The following is a 19,036-nucleotide window of genomic DNA, read 5'->3' on the forward strand; positions in this document are numbered from 1 at the left end:
AGGCGAAAATGGAGGTTGGAGAGTTCAAAAATGACAGTTTATGGCCACAGTCGTGCGTTCAGGAGAGTGGGTGCTGACGATCGGAGTGACTCGAAGTTGCGCGGCGTGTGGCTTCCTTTGCGGTGCCCGAAAAAAACCGCATGGAAAAGACAGAGCAGCTACGGTTGCTCCGCAGATATTTGTAAAATTATACAACTTCCCCTTTTGTCCTGGAGGCGGCGGATTGGAGTTCATGCGTGTGTACGTCGAAACGCATGCTATCTTGTTCATTCCAGCTCCACAGTCAATTATCTAGGTAGAACTGGCAATTTATTGAAGTTGATGCATATGTAGTTATATTCTCATGCTTGATTAAAGGTCTTTTTGTGCCGGCGAGCATTGTTTTTACGTCGTCGAATAAACGCGGGGGATTCGTGGATGCTTGTCCCCCGGAACACGTGTGGCTTACTTCGTTTCTTCACGCATTTGACTTTACAACGCTGCGAGTTTTTTTATCTCGATTTTCTTGCCTAAGGAACCTATCACGTGAAGGTTTCCCCGTCTACTTGAACATAGGATTTCCCGAGTTTCATGCCAGCCATCCTTTACCCACTCCAGGATTCAGTCCGGTGAGACGCTTCCGAGGTTGCGGAGTATGACTGTGACCACCTTGGCCTTAGCACAGAGTTTAAATTTCCTTTTAGTTTCGGCTTTTAATGTTTTTCTATTAGACATGGCCTACAATTCAAGCGAACCCAAGGACTTCGCCGCTGTGGTAGAACCCACTAAGGAAACCGTAGGATAGGGGTACTCATATTCTAGCCGCACCTGACTCCACCGAAGACGTTTGGAATGCACCGATGTGGAAAATGGCTACGGAACATGTAATATGATAGTTGTACGTCCCCGGATACTCTCACGGATTCTCCTGCTGCCGAGTACCGAATGCAAACTGAACACGCATTGCTGTCTCTCGGGTCGGCAAGAGCGACCGACCGAGTGTGCCTAAATATTTCCCCTGTACATGTCAGCGAGCATTCTCTAGCAAGAGTCGCTCTTTACTTGCCCAAGCAAATCTGAGCAAACGTTGCGTGCTCAATTATCGTGCATAAAGTTTGAACGAACATAGTAGCATCCAAGACAGGGGCAGACACAGGCACAGTAAACATTGACATCGAAGCAATACCGTCATCATTGTTAGAGCAACGCTACCACTTCTCAGGCGGGGGGGCGTGCACCGAAACCGGTGATGCCCACCGACCTAGACGGTCACTGGACCAAGGAGCTACGATGAAACTGAAAAGCATTACCGTTAGCACGATAGGCAAAACTGGGGGGGGGGGGGGGGTGCAGTGGTTGTCACTGCCAAGGTGCCGCATGAACGCCAGGACAATAAGGTAGTTGATATGCCCGTTTTCCGGACCCAGTATCCGGAGAAGCAAATGAAACGCACTGCGTGACAAGATCCGCCGGAGTGGGAAGCTGCTTCTGTAACACGGTGTTATAGACGAACACTTCAGTCGTCATCCGAATCAAGGTCGCCATTCTGACATCGTCTGCGAAACGGTCTTGACAGCTGATTTTCTCTAAACTCCTTGACTCTTTCCAAGAGTGCCCTGTTCAGCTTGATCTCAGTCGGGCTAACCTGCGGGCACAAAAAAAAGCTTTTGAATCATCGCTTTTCCCACAACACTGATGTAGGTCAGATAATGTGGCCGTAGAATGCACGATCGCAGGAAATGGCTCTGTTCAGGAAAGACGCCACTGGACTGTGACATTCAGGAAAACAAATGATCACGAAATCTCATAATGGGGGGAATTTCACAACCGGCATCCTCCGTAATGAAGGCATCCGCATCGGAAGGCACAGACAACGTCACTGCTTACGTTCATATCTGTACGGCGTTTATGTTCTTCAATCTGTTGGAGCAGCAGGTTCTGTTGCCTTATATTCTGAAGCCTCTTGTTCCTTTCCTTAGCTTCTGTTTCAATCTTATATGCCTACATGCAGCAGAACAAATACACAAAACAAGAGCTGTAAATTTGGCCCCACCTTGCCGTTCGCTGCCCAGAACAACAGCGCGAATGGGGAATAAAGCATCTAAAAAGCCGAAAAAAGGAAGCACATCAAGACTGCAAGTCGGTTTTGTTTGACAGAAAAGGTGAGTCATGTGGTTATCCGCCGTGCATCAGAAACTAGTCATTGGGAGATTTCCGGCTACAACCGCAGACTCCGTAGGTGTCCGCGTCGCATCACTGTATATGTGGCTGCAGATCGTGGTCTATTTTGTCCTGTTGGAGGACGGCGTATCTACAAGGGAATACTGAAGGACAATGTTCCCTAACCTTTGCAGCTTCCTCTTGCTCTTGCTGTATTTTTCGCCTTTCTTCTGTCTCTGCTTTTTTGCGATCCTGCCGTTCTTGAACCTGTCGTTTCAAGTACTCTATATTGTCCTTCGCCGCCTTCCAATGCAACAAAACCCCAAAAGCAGCAGTTTTTTGTGTAGGGAAGCGTCCTCCATGCCCTTCATAACTTGAGAGTTTTCCACTAGCGGACATCCTTCCGGGCAGTTAACTGTAATCGTGGTGATGAGAGCTATATCTACCGCAAAGTTATATTTTCCAATAGCAGTGTGATCCCTCTCCCGTTCTCAAAACAAGGTATTCGTTTGGCAATCTTCCTGCACAGTAGAAGCTTCCCTTGTTCTAGTGGTAAGACCAACCCTGTGTATTACCTGGGTAGACGAACGACGCACCAAGTAATTTTGGACACAGAATAGCGTCCCTGTTGCCGATTTGAATGTGAATTACCACGTCCATTATTCTGCTCCCTGTGCCAGTGAGACTCTCCTTTGACTGACAAACCAGTGAGTCAGTGTCTACCACAGCACTAGGCTAACCACTGCAATAAAGTAATCCGACGGAGGGCTGAGCTGCACCAGGGCAGATTCATGTACTTCTCGTCCGTGGTAGAAGCATGGAACTACAGCGGAACGGAAGGGAGTTACGAACCCTGCAGCTGTTCACCTGTTTTTTCTTCTGCTGCTGTTCGAGCTCCTTCTTATCTAGCTCTGCCTGTTCTTTGTTATATCGTGCAATAGCGCTTCTCGTGGCTGCCTCTGCCTGGCAGGGCCGCAGAGAGATTGCACAAATGTCCTACCCGGGAATAAGCGTCAAGAAAGAAATGAAATGGGTTTGTTGCAGGCCATGACCCATACTGCAAACGGGTGACTTTAAAAAGCAAGTACGTAATCCAGAGAAAGAGATAGCGGCATCTGTTACACAGAATATGTATGCCTGCGTAGAGTGCTCGGCTGGCGAGTGTTTAAAACAGGTCGCCTTGCATGGGGCAGTTGATGATGCAAATTACAACTTCCTGGCTCGATTAAAGTGACTAAGGACGCCCTAAAACCCTGAATACAGAAATTTCTATTTGAAGTGATCTTCTTGGCGAGAGCTTGTGTAGCGGCGAGAAAGCCTCGTAGTCCACGGTTGAATGCCCCGGAGACGAGACGGCCAGTGACAGGAAAGCTGAATCAAACCGTCAGCCGCTGTGGGTGCTGTGCCTCGCAACCGCATCCCACGCTAGTCGGACCAAACAACTCTTAACTGCTAAACCCAAAAGGCGTTCGCGAAAAAGATTCGAAACAACCAATGGCCTCCCTTACCTTGTCCACTCTCGCTGTTGGGGCAATGCGGTCGGCCCGACTTTGATGAGCTTCAACGTGGCGCTGTCGCTCAGCAAGACGTCGTGCCTCCAATTCTCTTTCAATACGAAGGCTTTCTTTCAGGAATTGTAAATCTTCTTTCTTTTCTTTCTCTTCTCTCATTTGAGCATTTTGCTGTTCTTGTTGGCTCACCTGATTGCAGTGACACGCCAGAACGCACTACAGCGTTGCTGTCCTAGAAGAGACACAAATCTTGCCTGACGAACGTGGCATAAAGACTTGCTAAGGCCTCATGAGGCGATACCGTCAGCGAGGTTACTGCCACAGTAGCTGCAAAGTGGGAAGCCGGTAGCGCAGCCTCCGTGACTGGGCTCCGGACGGGGCAGAAGCCATACCGCCATAATCCGCCGGACAGCCTCCCGGTACTCCAACTTTTCGCGTAGATCCCTCTGCTTCTGCCTCTCTATTTCCCTGATCGTTCGTCGAATGATTTTGCGGTCCTCCATGTCCTTCTGCTTCTTTGCTTCCTGCCAATGGTAACCGAAAACCACATGCAGGTTTCATTGTTCCCGGTGCACACGACCGGCAGTGCAATCTCAAGGCACAGGCCTACGCACATCTCAGTGTAAACATCCTACAATTCCCATTTGCATGCACAACGGGAGCTATTGTGTGATATTATTCGATAGTTACTGTTTCCTCGCTGTTCAAGCGCGCCGGCCATCTTGCACTGTCACCCGACAGTCTTCACACAGGATCCCCACTGACTTCTCGCTGTTTTGCTCTCAACAATAATGTTCGCTCCATTTCTTCTTTGTCGCGTAGGAGCTTCGCTCTGGCTTCTGAGGCTTTCCTTCTTTCAGAGTCCCTGTCGCCATAGCAGAATTGACCAAATTTGCCGGCTCAGTAACAGCTAGTGTTGGCTGGGAGTCACCCCAGCCAGCACCAGAAAATGGTCGTGTGATAACGTCTGTAGCAAGGATGAATGGCGGTTGCCTGTCATGTGCAACTGTGCTTAAACTTCGTCAGCCAAATTGTGTCTTTGGGTATCGTTGTTAAACACAGCTTGAGACTTCTCGGAGAGAAAGCAACAAAATCGTTCCAGCTGCAGGAGCTTTGACACATATTGCTGTTGAATGTCCCACGCTAAAAAGGCAAACTCGTCGCCATTGCACCGAGCTCCGGAACGAGGTATTTACGGGCAGTTTCGCCTTGGTACTGAGGTAGTGTTGATGAGAGCTTCCTTCGAGTTAACTATTAAGACACTCAAACTTCGACTCGTAGTGATACAGCCCCGGATGCTCTCCACAACCTCCACCAGCTGTTGTTCCACGCTATTACCTCCATTGGTCAAGACTGAGGTAAATGGAGCGACTGTAAGCCGCTTCCTCGTCTTGTCTCTGTTTTTCCGCTGTGCTGCAACGCAGATGCAGATGATGCGCGATCATTGGGTCTTTCAGACGATAACAAAGACACTTGCTCAGTGTTTGCCATGATGCGGAAGGGTTGTTCGACAGTGGTGCACGCCAGACCAGTCAGGTGGTTTTATCATTTTTCACTTTTGCTTCATTGACGTTATGTCCGACGTCCATGAACACTTCCAGTACTGTGAACACAGGCATATATTTACCGCTGAAACCAAGTGAGTCAAGCATCCGCGTTCCCCAAGGCATCATCATTGAGGTACGCAGGTCGTGAGGGGTTCGGTACAGTACCGTCGAGATCTATTGTCCCTGACCTTGTAAAATAAACCCCTCATGCGGCTGTAGACTTACTGGTGCTCGTCCACTTGCTTATTGAGTTCCTCAAGTGTGGCACGTTGCTTCTGCCTGAGCAGGTCCTGGTTTTTCTGGAGAGCTGCCTCAAACTCATGAGCCTGATATTCGCTTATATTTGCCCACTACGAAGTTTGAGACACACGCAAACGGCAAAGCAGCGTTCTGGAAGTGCCTGCTAGAGAATGAGGCAGATAACCTGGCGCTTTTTTTGGTTGCCAAAGCACCATGTGGGTAACACTCTCCGCATCTAGTGCGGGCATGTGTTGCCGTTTCCGGTGTCCAATTCAGTCTTACGTCGATGTCTTTGTACTCGTCAACCAGTTCTGTAGTGTTCATCTTTTTCAAATGGCTGTGGAGGGTCGCCTCGTGGGACTCGGAGCAACCAAGCTGCCGAAGGCCTTCCTACAGACGATAAGGGGAATGTATTCACGAAGGAAACATAGTTGCTGACCAAACACATACCTGATGCAGGTGCAGACTAGTAGGCTGGAAAATCACGATATTGGCTTAAAATGCCCATTCATTATGGTAAGCGCACCCTACAGAAACATGTGAAACTGTAGCAAAAACAACGGCAGTCCTCTTGAGCAATCACCGCACGATGGCATGTAGGAGCATCGGACCTGTGTTTGTTTCCTCAATGAAGACTCCATTCTCTCCGCCGCGAGGATTCGGGCCATTGTGGCCTCTACTGAGAGATCTGTCTTTGCTGCATCATTCGCAGAAAGAAAAGGCTTCGCCGAGAGTGAATTTGACCCAGTGACACAAATACCTGACGTTGCGGCAGGTGCTCCTCCTGTTGGCTGTGCCGCTCTCGCAGCCGCCCTCAGCGTAGCCGCCTGATGCAGAAACGAACACACAACCAGATGTTAACACCGACTGCTTGGCAGAAACGTTAGCTCGTGACTATCCATGCCTGGTAGATGTCTCCACTGGCGAAACACTCTGGCGACGCGTATGCGTGTACGAAGAGACAAACATTTTGTGCTGTTTCGTCTGGTCGCCGCCCCCTGTGCTCCTGGACAGGACACTCGAGTGTCCCACTTCTTGGGTGATGGGATAATACAACGTGCTAATACGATGTCAGTGCAACAATGAACACGATGAACGGATGTGGAGGTAGTCTAATCGATTGGTATGTCGTATCTATTGCAGCGCGTCATGATGCAACCTCTCTGGTGAGGCTTTATCAGCTTCGAAAGTTTTTCCATACCGCCCGAGGGCGGCTGACAGTCACCGGTGGAGACGATTGTAGTGACTTCGCCGTGTATGGTCGGGAACCTGCTCTTTCCACCGGCATACCCGGGCATTTGCATATATATGTTTGATTTTGATCTTATAGTCTTGCGAGTCGAGTTGGCGTTTCATCGCCAAAAGCCGTTTCTTTCTCTCATCTGTGAGGTAGGGGCTAGGCGCGTCAACGGCCCTGCATGTGTGCCGGAGCAACCGCATGCACATTAGAACAGCCGGTAACCTGCCACGAGTCGATGAGCACAGGAAATGTGCACAAGCCCTGGCAGATTCATCGGTTCGAGTAAGCCTTTTCTTCTCAGCGTGTGATCTACCCACTTCGCAATATGAGTGCCAACGCAACGCCCCGCTTACTGGCTCCTGGTTTTCAACTTCGGTGGGTACATTGTTCACCGTTTATCAGCCAGTCGTGGGAAACGGAAGGCCACAGCTATCAAAATTGCTCCCTTGAGCAGCCACCAATCTCTGAGAGAGACACTCTGGAACTCAACAGGCAAACCGCCAAAAGTTGTACACAACGTGCTGTGCACGGTATTGCCCGTTCTCTTGAGCATGACTCTGTCTCCAGTTCTCCTTGTCCTGAAATAGCAGGAGCTGTGCTCAGGCATGATACTACTTCTCTCTTGTTCCAAGTAACCTCTAATCGAGAAACGCCGCGTCGGCGATAGTTCAGCACTTGAATGCACGAGTACAGCACAGAGCTATACGGGGGACTGGGTGGATGTCGTCAACGCCAGCTTCTGCCACCAGGGGGAAGGCTGCGTCCACGTAACAGCCCCGATAACGTTGCAATCCTGTTCGAACTAAGCCGAAAGACAAACTCAGATACCATTTGGCGGTGAGGCGCCTTCCCCACATGCGAAGCACGACAATCGAGTTGCTCCGGAGCTTCGATTCGTCAGTCAACAAGCGTATCTAACCTCGGGCAGCCGTGGGACATGCAGCCCCGATGCGGTTCCGCCATTTCGGCTTGTGCTGGAAGAGACGTTTGATGTAGAGATGTCAGACAAGCGAAGCTGTACCAATCGTATGCAAGACCGTGATTTTTGCGTCGAGTGTCAGCTGCGAACAATTATTTGCAAAAAAAGGTGTACGTTTGCCATCCGTGCTGCCAAAGAATCCCTGTAACGGAAAAATCAGGAATATCTTTGAGAAAAGGCCACGCTTTGCCACTAACTCAACTGGACGCGAGCTAACAAACAAGCAACTCTGCGCTTTTTTCTAGGGGCATTCGCTGAACGGTTGCACGTTCACCCAGCAGCACAATGTTTACTGCTCTGAGAAAGCTTTCGTGGTAGGTGAAGTGACTGATGAAGCCGCTCAGTGCACAACCTTGCCAAGGTTAGGTCATTCGAGCCCGAAAACTCCGGGCACTGAACTACCGTTTGCACCCACCAGTTTCGTCGTCGTGGGTGAGAACGTCGAGTAAGCTAACGGAGCTATCGTTAAACGCGTCTTCGACTGAAGCTTCCGGAAGACCGAATCAAATTGCTGCAATGCTGTGCCTCTTTCTAGTTATTTGAGTTTGCATCTAGAACCTCACTATTGGCGGAACAGGCCGATTGAGGGTTGCACTGGTAAGAAACATGCGGTGAAAAAGTGAGCGAGCTGGTCCATCAGTGCAACTATAGGAAGTGAAGTGAGTGATCCATATGTGCGCACTTGTCCATTTCGACCTCACAGGAATAATTGAAAAAAAGTGGAACGGGTAAATTGGAAGTCATTATGTGCGCACTTGTCCATTTCGACCTCACAGGAATAATTGAAAAAACGTGGAACGGGTAAATTGGAAGTAATTCCCAATGATGTCTGAAGCCTCAATCACACTGGCAACGCCCGTATCCCGTGCCAGTTGCTTTCTTTTTTACGCGAACCCTACTTTTTGGATGAATCTACAGAGATCCGACAGGCGTTTGTTGCATTCAAGGCTCACCTCATATTTGTCCAAGAACATATCAGAGGACGCAGCGGAAACTCTGATACACGATCGTTTATGTTTGCCCTACCACTGGGAATTCCGTGCTTCCTGCCGATACCAAGGCATAAGGCATAGACTTGCACACCGTTAACAATCGAACAATCCCATCTACCCAGCCATCAGCGTTTGCCTTTTTACTAGATGACACCAGAATCTCATTCATTCAAATACGATGCTGCTGCACAAGAGGATGAATGCGTGCAGTGCTGTTGCTGAAAGAATGATTTTATGCAGCATCACTTCGCATCTGGTAACCGCCTTGAGACACCAGCGGTTCATGGTCATTTAATCGACAATCCGAAATTTGCTGTTTCTCTACTGCCTGCCACTATCGCGAGCAATACTGTACCAAATGATACCCACTCGCAGGAGAGACCCACTTTGCTTGAGAAAATCCTCTGACGCGAAGAGGCTCTATACGTGTCATTGCTGCACGAAGGATGCCTCAAGTCCTGCCACTCGGACCCTCTGTTTTAGGACGGAAAGTCCTATTCAATCGGATGACGCTATGTGGCGCGGCACCCATTCACAGGCTGGAAATTGAGAAATGTCTGAACAGAATGTGCAGCTTATGTCATCGAGGCTCTTCAAAACCTAGATTTCTGCGTCTATCTCTGGCCATGCGACCTGATCGCCTCGGAATCGAACCAGGTTGCCCGGGCGACGACATCCAGTCACGGTGCCCGTGGTATGATTGATACCACCGACTTCATTTTCGGCAACATTATACCGTTTGATACCACGAAGCTATGCTCTCTCCATGGTGTCTTCCAGACATACGCTCGGGAGTGGATCTTTCATGTTTGCTTTTCGTACTGTTGAAGCTTTGAACGAAACTTTTGAGGATCCAAAAACGTCGCGAAGTTTGATGTTCTCATGGTCAGATGTTCATCACCGGCTTCTCTTTTTCGGAATCATGCCACGTTGAGCCCAACTTGACACACCGAAAGTGCTGCAGCAAGTCGTAGTTTCACAAACTGAGATCTGACACTGACGAGCCTGTACACAGATCCTAGTCGACGAACGACGGCACAAGTATTCTCCGTCATTTTTTGCGGAGTTCATTGATGCAGTAGCAGATACTTGGAAAAACACGTTCACCCTGAACTTCTCTTCCCAAATCTCGAGTCGCTTTTTGAAGAAATCCAACTGCACACCTCAAAAACCACCCCGTGCGGTGGGTCAGGCGCGCTGGCAGAGCACCCCGTACTAACAAAGGTAGGGAGACTGGGGTGTCAGGTGCTCTGGAGGCTCCCAACGCTTCTTTGATGGTTTTGGTCCGGGTGGCTGAGCCTGTGTGAGGCCTCAAGAGATGTCTTTCAATTGTCTGTTGCCGGGAAGCCTCTGCAAGTCTGTTTGGTCAGTTCACATTTTTCTTCGCCACTTCTCCCCAAGAAGCTTTTATGCGCCCGAACCCACTGCTAGGCCTCACTTCACATCTGCAGGTACCTATTAGGGAAAATGGCACGCTTTTGTCTCGTGTCTCTTGCCTTCGTGGCGCTGGCGCTGCCGGCGAGTGCAAACCCGCCGCCGATGGTCATGAGCAAAAAGGAGGCTCCACCCCCAGTGGTCAAACAGGAGGTTTGCGAGACGGTACCGTACCAAGTCCAGGCTACTTGCTACAAGGATGTGACAAAGAAGGAAGCATACTCGTGCCCGGAGACACTGGAGAAAGAGGTTTGCAAGAACGTGCCTGTACAGGTTCCCGACACCTGCTACAAGCAGGTCTCCCAGCAGGTTGCATACTCGTGTCCGCAGACACAGCACAAAACCGAGTGTTATGAGGTGGCGAACACTTGCACCAAGACTGAGTATGTGATGGAGGCATACGAATGTGGAAAAGAAGCTTGCAAAGCTGTGCCAGTCCAGGTGCCCAACACTTGCTACAAGACAGTCCAGGAACAGCAAGCGTATTCGTGCCAGAAGACCAAGCCCGAGCAATTCTGTGCCGAGGTGCCGTACACTGTCGCCAAAACATGCTTCAAGGACGATGTGAAGACGGTACCTTACACCTGCTCCAAGACCGAGTACAAGGAACAGTGCAGGCAAGTGCCCTTTCAAGTGGAGAACACTTGCTACAAGACTGTAATGCAGCCACAGGAGTATCCCTGCACAAAGACCGCCTTCGAGGACAGCTGCTCTGATGTTGCCGTGCAGGTTCCAGACACGTGCTACAAGCCAGTGCAGCAGCAGAAGCCGTACAAATGCAAGAAGACTTTGACAAAAACACAATGCACTAAGGTCCCCATTGAGGTCCCAAGCACCTGCAGCAAGACTGTTATGACGAAAGAGGCGTACGATTGCTCCAAAACAGAGTATAAGACCGAATGTACCGAGGAAGTCGCCCAAGTGCCCTGCATGGGCAAGGAATGCAAGCTCAGGCAGCTCAAGAAGCAGCGTGTCTGCCGCCAAGTTCCGTTCACAAGCAAGAATGTCTGCTACAAGGAGGTGCCCACTACACAGTCTTACAAGTGTTCGAAGACTGAATACACTGAACAGTGCCAGGAGGTGCCGTATGAAGTGCCGGAAACCTGCTACGAGACGATCACTGTGCAGCAGCCGTACAAATGCTCAAAGACTGAATACAAGCAGCAGTGCAAGAAGGTCCCTGTTGAGGTTCCACACACTTGCACGAAGCAAGTTCCAGTCAAAGAAGCGTACTCGTGTCCCAAGACAGAGTACAAGCAAGAATGCCAGAGCGTCCCCGTCCAGGTTCCGGACACGTGCTACAAGCAAGAGCCCATCAAGGTGCCATACAGCTGTCCCGAGACGAAGTACCAGTCCAAATGCGAAACGAAGATGGTCCCCTATGAGGATACTTGCTACAAGACTGTGCCAGTCAAGCAGGCCTACGCTTGTACCAAGACTGTTATGGAGCAGCAGTGCGCCTTTGTTTCTAAGACCTGCCAAAAGAAGGTGCCAACGCAGGTGCAGTACTCTTGCCCGAAGAAGGAGTGCAAGCAGGTGGCCTTCCAGGTTGAGAAGACTTGCTACAAGGCCGTGCCAACTCAAGAAGCATACAAGTGCTCCAAGACTGTGTTCGAGAACCAATGCGCCACGCAGTCGTACACAGTTCCCAAGACTTGCTACAAGGACCATGTCAAACAACAGGCATATCCGTGCATGGAAACCAAGTACAGGACCCAGTGCAAGACGAAAAAGGCAGTGGCGCCCCCGCCCCCGCCTCCCGTCATGCTCTCTAAGAAGGGCATGTAACTGATTTCTTGATTATCCGGTCTGTTCGAGAACGGCATGTAATTATCTCGAAACACGTGATCTTCATTGATGTGTACTTGCGTGAGTTAGTGTGGTCTCGTGCAGGCGGCTACATATATAGTCTTTGCACGGTATGTGTGACTCCTCACAACCCATGTCCCTCCAGGGATGTAAAACAGGTTTAATTATTTCTGCTTTCAAGACCAGAGACAGCCGTTCAACTCTTTGGTGATGGCGACTGCGGCCCACCGTCTCGTTCCCACGGTAGTTTTTTACCAGGCGGGGACATTTTCTGGTATACGTAAGTAGCTAGACACAAGCGCCAAACTAGCTGTGGCAGGACAGGCAGCCGCGTACAAGAACACGGTGAATGCATCCATCGAATGGGAGAAAGTAAGAGCGCCTTTTAGCAGACGGCAAGAGGGGCACTGCACAGATTGTCGGCAGTTGGCTTCAAGATGCCTATTATGGCCGTTCAGCAGAGACTAAAGACTTGGAAAGAATTGAGACTGGACCTTCTGGTACAGTCTGTGTCACGCAACTGCGAACAGTCCGTTCGCCGAGGGGACAGTTTGCCACGACTGTGGGAGGTTCTCAGCTTTCTTTTCAATGTCCCACAAAATGAGATTTGGGCTGTATTTTTTGCTGAGTATGACCACCTCTGTATTCACCACCCACAGTCGGAAAAGGTTATCTTGTAAGAGCCTCAAGAATTTTGTGCTGACAGTATTCTGCACGGTTGCTGGGACGAAGCTACGCTATGGTCGCCCGATTATATTTTAAATCGGCATTGTGACTGGGCACAGTTTTCCGATAACATGAGCGTTGAGTGGTGCTGGTGCTGCTCCCGGTAGTACTTGTTGAGTTGATATTTCCTATCAAATAGCATGAGCTTACGACAAACCTCCGCAAATGGTGGGGGATCGAGTGATGCGGTGTATGCGAACGAGATCATCCTGTGAAGAATTCCAAGAAATTAAAAACAATTTCGAGTGAGGGTGACGGTGCTGATTATTGGCACACTGCAATGCGACGGTGAATGGTTTCGAAAAATCTCACTGCGATACGGATGTCACGCTCTGGGTACTACAGACCGAGGTGCCGTTTTGTGGCCACCTGGACACTTGTATTACATCAAACATTTTGCGACTCTCTCTCAAGAGCAATTTGATTTAATAAAAGGCGTGTAATGACATTTCTTCTGTGAAAAGACCCCAGGCGGTTTGGACAATTATTCGTTCATCATTAGTAGGTGGTAGAGGTCGCCCTGGTACCACTCGGCTCTGAGCAATTCTTTCAGATGAGGTGGACAAAGGACGAGTAACCGTGAAGCGAGAGGCGCTGTTCACTATTGAGACCGGATGCATATCACAACCAGGGTAGAGCACGGCAAATCCCTCTCAGGTAGATGGGAATGGAACAAAAGCAGAACATTTTGCTGGTTCGTTGTCGCATTTGTGCAGCGGCATTAGCATCGTAATCGTGACCAATTCGATCGTAATTTAGGTACACATATTTGTTGGTCTGAGAGACAGGCACAAGCGGAAGGATTCTGTTTCTCCGCTCACCACGTATTCCCCCAGCGCGGGAGACTGCTCGCATGCGGAGATAGACGCGGCGATGTGCATGTTTTCGGAAACCATGGACCGCTCTAAAGCCCAAGTATGAGGAGGAAACTGTCCGCAACGTTCTCTCTTTTCGAACAACAGTGCCTCAATCAGACTTGCACGGCGCATCTGGTTCTTCTATGTCCTATCTGCTTCACATCAATCCCACAAAAGCTCTCAAAATTTCGTGCGCCCATGCCTTGGAGTCAACCATTGCTGTCCAACATTGACAATAGCCAGTGCCAATGCAAACATATTTATTTGGGTATGGCTACCAATGCTGATAGTAGTCGGAAACGGCACTGGTCTCAGTCTCAATTCGGAGGCTGCGCAACATCGTCCTCAGGAGTGCCATAACATCGGCCAGGCAGGTGACGGAGTGCGGAGTCGATTGTAATGGGGAGACGAATCACCAAGAGTGAGTGAAGGGAGTGGTTGGCCAGATTTTTTCCCCTTTTGCCAACCTGCAAGACATTTCCTGACAGGGTTGCCTTCCTCGTGGATCAGCACGACCAGCAGCTGGAAAGTCAAGCAGAAGAACCCCACATCAAAACGTGCCCTCCAGCCGCTATCCGGTTGAAAAAAAGGCAGCGAGTGTCTGGCCTCCAAAGCGGACGACCCAGATGCCGTAATGCTCATGGACTGAAGAGCCAGCCTGTTCAGCTGGAGTCGACATTAATTATAACCATGGCAAACGCTGAGCAACTCGTGAAACTTCACGGGCTGTGGTTCCGCTCGCTGTGGAAGTGGGCCGAGAAGATACCACATGAAGACGCCATCGTTTGGCTTGATGCGAATGTAAGACAGCAGGTACCCTCAGTTTTTGTAGTCCAGCAGGAGGCGCCAGTGAAGCCTGTTGTACAAATGTGGGGAGTGGTGGTCTCAACTGCGCCTACAGTCTAGTCTTCGTCCAGGGAGAACATATGAAGAAGTTTTGTTCCCTCGACACCTAACAGTAGCTTCAGAGGAGTCTAAAGCATTGGCGGACAAAGAAGATTGTCTCGTTATACACACTGTTGCCTTCCCACTGTTATGTAGGGTTCCAAAGCAGCTTCGTTAACGTATCACGACCTGCGGCGTGAGGCCCTGAAAATCGCCACCTGCTTGAGCCAAGTACACTGTCAGCAAGGCGATCGAGCCATTTTGTAAGAGCAGAGATTGAGCAAGACGCGAAGAGTCGCTAGGCCGTTCAGAACATGTTCCAATGCATCACCATAATCAAAGATTGGCTTTCCTTGCAGCATAAGAAAGAGGAGGCCCAGGAATTCAGTCATACTCGCATTCATTGACCCTGCAGGAGAGAGCGCAAGAATTAAACCGGTGCAAATACATACGTCCGTTAGACTGATTGTTTTATCTGGTTGAGCTCAGAAGGTCCGCTAAGTCAGGAATGCAGGCTCGTGACTTCGTAACCGTAGACGTCGTCCGATGAACCACCAGAACCTTCGCTTGCAGCACGGGTCTTAAAGCGCCGCCTTTGGGTACCTGAAGGTGTTTTGTCTACTGTCAAGTAAACTCAACTCGTATTATATTACGGGGAGTTTGTTCGATTCATCGCGCACCGCTGACTTGTTGTGCCACCGCCCACGATTTGCCGTTGTGTTTTGCTCTATCGGAGCACTGAACGATCTGCGATCTTTACAGGTGTTATCCTCCCTCGGTCAGCTTCGTGCCCGCCTTTATTGGTTGTCAAATATGTGGGCTTACTGCCGTGCCAGTCTACCCACCTGGCAGCAATGATAGAGACTCGGACAGCATCGACAGAATAGTGTCCATGGTGAAGACGACAAATCCATCCGTTGTACTGAGCTCCTCTCTCCTCAGGTAATGAATTTTGTTTCACGTTAATGTGAATGTAGTACGCGTCAGTTGTCTGCCGCTGCGACAGCGTTCGTTAAAACAGTTTTGCATCCGGGATTTCCTATCTTTGTAGCCCCCAAATCTGGTAGAAGTCACGTACAAGAGAGGATTAGTATGTTCGAACCCATTTCGATCGGAAAGTGCCCTATTGTTGTTTGTGGTGTCCCGAAGATGCTGTTTTGTTTCTTGAATTCGGACTTCGTCACACCGCCTATCCTGAATAGTTCCCAGTCAGGACTAGGAGATACGCGTGTCTTTTCCTCTCCAAATAAAAACCAGGCATTTTCTGGAATCAGTCCTTCCGAACGACGCCACGCGCTGCGTGAGAGCTCTACAATGGATATTCACTGACGAGCTGCCCGACCACGTTGATGATGGCACAGCGTGCGAGTTGGACTCGTTGAACATTATACCTGAAACGCATGCTTTCATCCAGTTCTCGTCCGGTAGCACCGGTAACCCCAAGGGGTGCGTGGTGACGCACAGAGCCCTACTGCACAACATCCATCTTAACTGGCGGATGTGCGGGGCTTTCCACCCCGGCACCAAAGAGAGCTTATATGATCTACCTGTTGAATCGTACGCAGAATTCACTGAAAAGTACCAGGAGTTTCTCGTGTCCACCTGGGGTCATCGGCTGCGTTTCTTTTCCTGGTTGCCGGTAACGCATGATATGGGGTGAGTCTGAATGCCCGTTAAGGGGGCCATTACGTAGTGACTGACGTGGTGAACCCGCTACAGTTGGACACTCACCGCTCGAAAACATTTTCGATGCACTCGAGTGGCGAGAGGAACTGGTATACTGCGCGCGGCTCCCCTCTCCTGGGGGAGAATCACGTTGACAGGTTGATGAGTAACTAATGACTTTAGGAGTGGGGTAGCGGGGGGGGGGGGGGGAGGAAGGGGCTTCTCGGACCAACGTTAGTGTATGACACCGCAAGGAGCGCGGGTAACTTCGCACGGTTTCCGTAGGAGCTTTGTATTGCAGATGGTAGGGTCAACCAGTGCGTGTTTTGCATTCAGTTCCTTAAAACAGGACAAGCTTGAGTTGTGTCATCCTCAGGCTCGTCGGAATGTTGTGCGTCCCCTTGTTTTTCGGATGCACTGCCTTTCTGATGTCACCGGTGGACTTCGTGAGCGCACCGGATCTCTGGCTTGCGGGCATGAGCAAGTTCGGCTGCTCTTTCACAGCTGCACCGGATTTCGCGTACGCGCTAGCGGCTAGGAAGACCTCGGATGATCTCGTGTCGGAGTTGAATTTCGAGAAGGTTATGGCATGCGTCAACGGCGCCGAGCCCATCCGGCCAGCAACAATTGAAGCATTCCTGCAGGTACGGTCGAGTGGAGACCCACTCAGATGTGTTGTTGCACACAATGCCGCCGCTCTCGGTTTCTGTTTGTGAGCGGAACTCACGCCGGGACGGGAATGAGCTCTTAGTAAACTGTGGCAGGTAGAGTCTGACAAATCCTTGTGTTACCGAAGACAACCTCAACTTTATTGGTCACACAACTGCACGAAGCACCTTCCAATATCCAATGTCTTGAAGTTACGTCGTGATAAAGTCCACGTAGAAAACATGGCCATGCCATGTCGCCACAATCAATCGATGCTTATGGTTCTTCCTCGTCTCGGCCCGGTTACGGTCTCACGCTTCCTCCCATAGCTGCCAGAACCTTTCCTTCATTTGATAGTAATGTCTGACTGGGCCACAATCCGGTTCCTCAGGAAGTCGCTGTGTACCATGCTCAAGATTCGTCGTCAGTCCTCCGAGCAGGTGATTCGACCCGCGGAGGCTGGGTGTACCTTCAAGTCAGCCACCGCCTGGAAGCCGCTGCTTCAATTCACTGGCCTGTTAGCTGTCACACATTGTACTACCACGTAACCCTCCGAGCGATATTTGGGGATTACAGACGTGCAAGCGACTGCCCACAGCGCTGTGATCAAAATATGCCTCCGACAGAACAGCCACCTGCGGATGCAGCTGTGTCTACCCGTGTTTCATCGTGTCTACAGAAGTTCTCTCCTGCTGGATTTGAGCCATGGATGATGTGTCCGGCATATGGCCTTGCCGAGCATACAGTAGGGGTCACAGGCCGTAGTTCCGAAGGGAGGAAGCCAAGGAATCCGAGGATAATTGAAGTCAATCAGAGAAAGCTGGCACAGGGGGTAAGTCGGGTGCAGAAGGGGTCACTTGTTAAGTCAGCATAAAGTGTAGTTTGTACGACGGCGGACTAACTCGAGAGAATTTCTCTTTTGGAAGAGACACACTTCCCTAAGAAAATCACCCATTCAAACGTGGTATGCTCGATCAGTAGAGGTTTTGCGTGGATAAAAAAAATGACAAACCAAGAAAAGTGCTCCTTGGGGTACGTGCTGCTGCTACACTAACGATGAGCCCCCCCTACCGTCGCTGGCGTCAGTTTTATCCTGGCGTCAGTTTTATCAAGGGACACGTAGAGATTGACGCCTTGCGGAACGTTCTTGCTGGGCTGAGCTGGTCTTGGAGGTTGGTTCTGTTTCTGTTCTCTTTCTTGTTTCTTCCCAGGATACAGTAGAAATTATCATGCCTGGAGCAAAATCAGAGGGCGCAATGCGCGCCAAGCTCATCGTCGGGTGTGGAGAGCCTCACCAAGGCGTCATCGGTAAGTCCTCAGGCTCCTGCCTTTCATGAAGTTTTTTTCAGATCTCAGTCAACACCTCGAACTGCTTCTTTCTATCTGCAAGGGCAGAACCTCTGCTGTCCGTCTTGCTGGAGGCAGCTTGCTTCCCTGCTACTTGGAAACACGAACACATGTCCGTCGAACCGAATATCGGCGAACAGGCAGAGCGAATTGCAATGATAACATAATACAGCCACGGATTTTTGCGTAAAACATCTGAGGAGGAAGCTCCTAACCCCCATACAGTAGTTCTAGCTCAAGACCGTGCATCAATCGCCTACTATTACTATTGTACCTTGGAGGCTGATCGCAGAGCCGCGACAGATTACATCGTCAGGCCAAGGACGACAGCTTTCTCCAACAGCTTCAACAGCAACGAGTGAGTCGTTAGTTTGAATCAGCATATTTACTGATCTGGAATTGTGTCTCTATCTATTTCTGCGAGTGTTTTAAGACTTCCGTGTTCCCTGGATGCAGTGAAGATTGTAGACCCGAAGCTGTTGCACGAGCTGCCGGAGTGGCGAATCGGCGAAGTGTGGGTCAGTTCTCACAGCGCGGCTTCAGGCTATTTTCGCTGTCCGGTGGAGACGGCTTCAACGTTCAACTTGCACCTCGACACAGCTGATGGAGCCGTCAGTGGCGACAGGACTTTCCTTCGGACAGGAGACCTCGGTTTTCTCGGTGACGGCGAGCTCTTTATTACTGGTCGCCTCAAAGACGTTATCATTATTCGGGGCTGCAACTACTACCCTCAAGATATCGAGGAAGCTGTAGAACGGTGCGCTGCAGTGCGCAAAGGTGGAGTTATGGCGTTCGCTATCAGTACCGTCAATGACGGCGAAGGGTTAGGAGTGGCGGCAGAAATTCAGAGTAAGATTTTTCTCAACCCGTTTGCTGACCTCGCTTTTGCCATAAATCCGTGCATAGTCACCACTGTGTAAAGAATGGGACCAGATGAAGTAATACGAAAGTTGAAGAACCGTGAGCCTCATGCAATCGAAGACATAAACACTATCAAGCAAGCCCACGGCTCTCGAC

At 50.1% G+C, this 19,036-nt stretch overlaps 2 protein-coding genes across 2 annotated transcripts; both read left to right on the plus strand.

Moving 5' to 3' along the window:
• Positions 1-10,115: 10,115 nt before the first annotated feature.
• On the plus strand, positions 10,116-11,870 carry NCLIV_050880 (hypothetical protein; the record flags this gene model as incomplete). The annotated part of the gene is made up of 1 exon (XM_003884641.1): positions 10,116-11,870. One exon carries the CDS (start codon positions 10,116-10,118, stop codon positions 11,868-11,870), a length of 1,755 nt encoding a protein of 584 aa, XP_003884690.1.
• A 3,987-nt stretch (positions 11,871-15,857) lies between these two features.
• NCLIV_050890 (putative KR domain domain-containing protein) lies at positions 15,858-18,939 on the plus strand (the record flags this gene model as incomplete). The annotated part of the gene is made up of 5 exons (XM_003884642.1): positions 15,858-16,015; positions 16,374-16,668; positions 17,352-17,504; positions 17,884-17,980; positions 18,476-18,939. The coding sequence occupies 5 exons, from the start codon at positions 15,858-15,860 to the stop codon at positions 18,937-18,939; spliced, it is 1,167 nt and encodes a 388-aa protein (XP_003884691.1).
• Between the last annotated feature and the right edge of the window lie 97 nt (positions 18,940-19,036).

This window comes from Neospora caninum, chromosome X, assembly GCF_000208865.1.
Source record: "Neospora caninum Liverpool complete genome, chromosome X".
Taxonomy (NCBI): domain Eukaryota; phylum Apicomplexa; class Conoidasida; order Eucoccidiorida; family Sarcocystidae; genus Neospora; species Neospora caninum.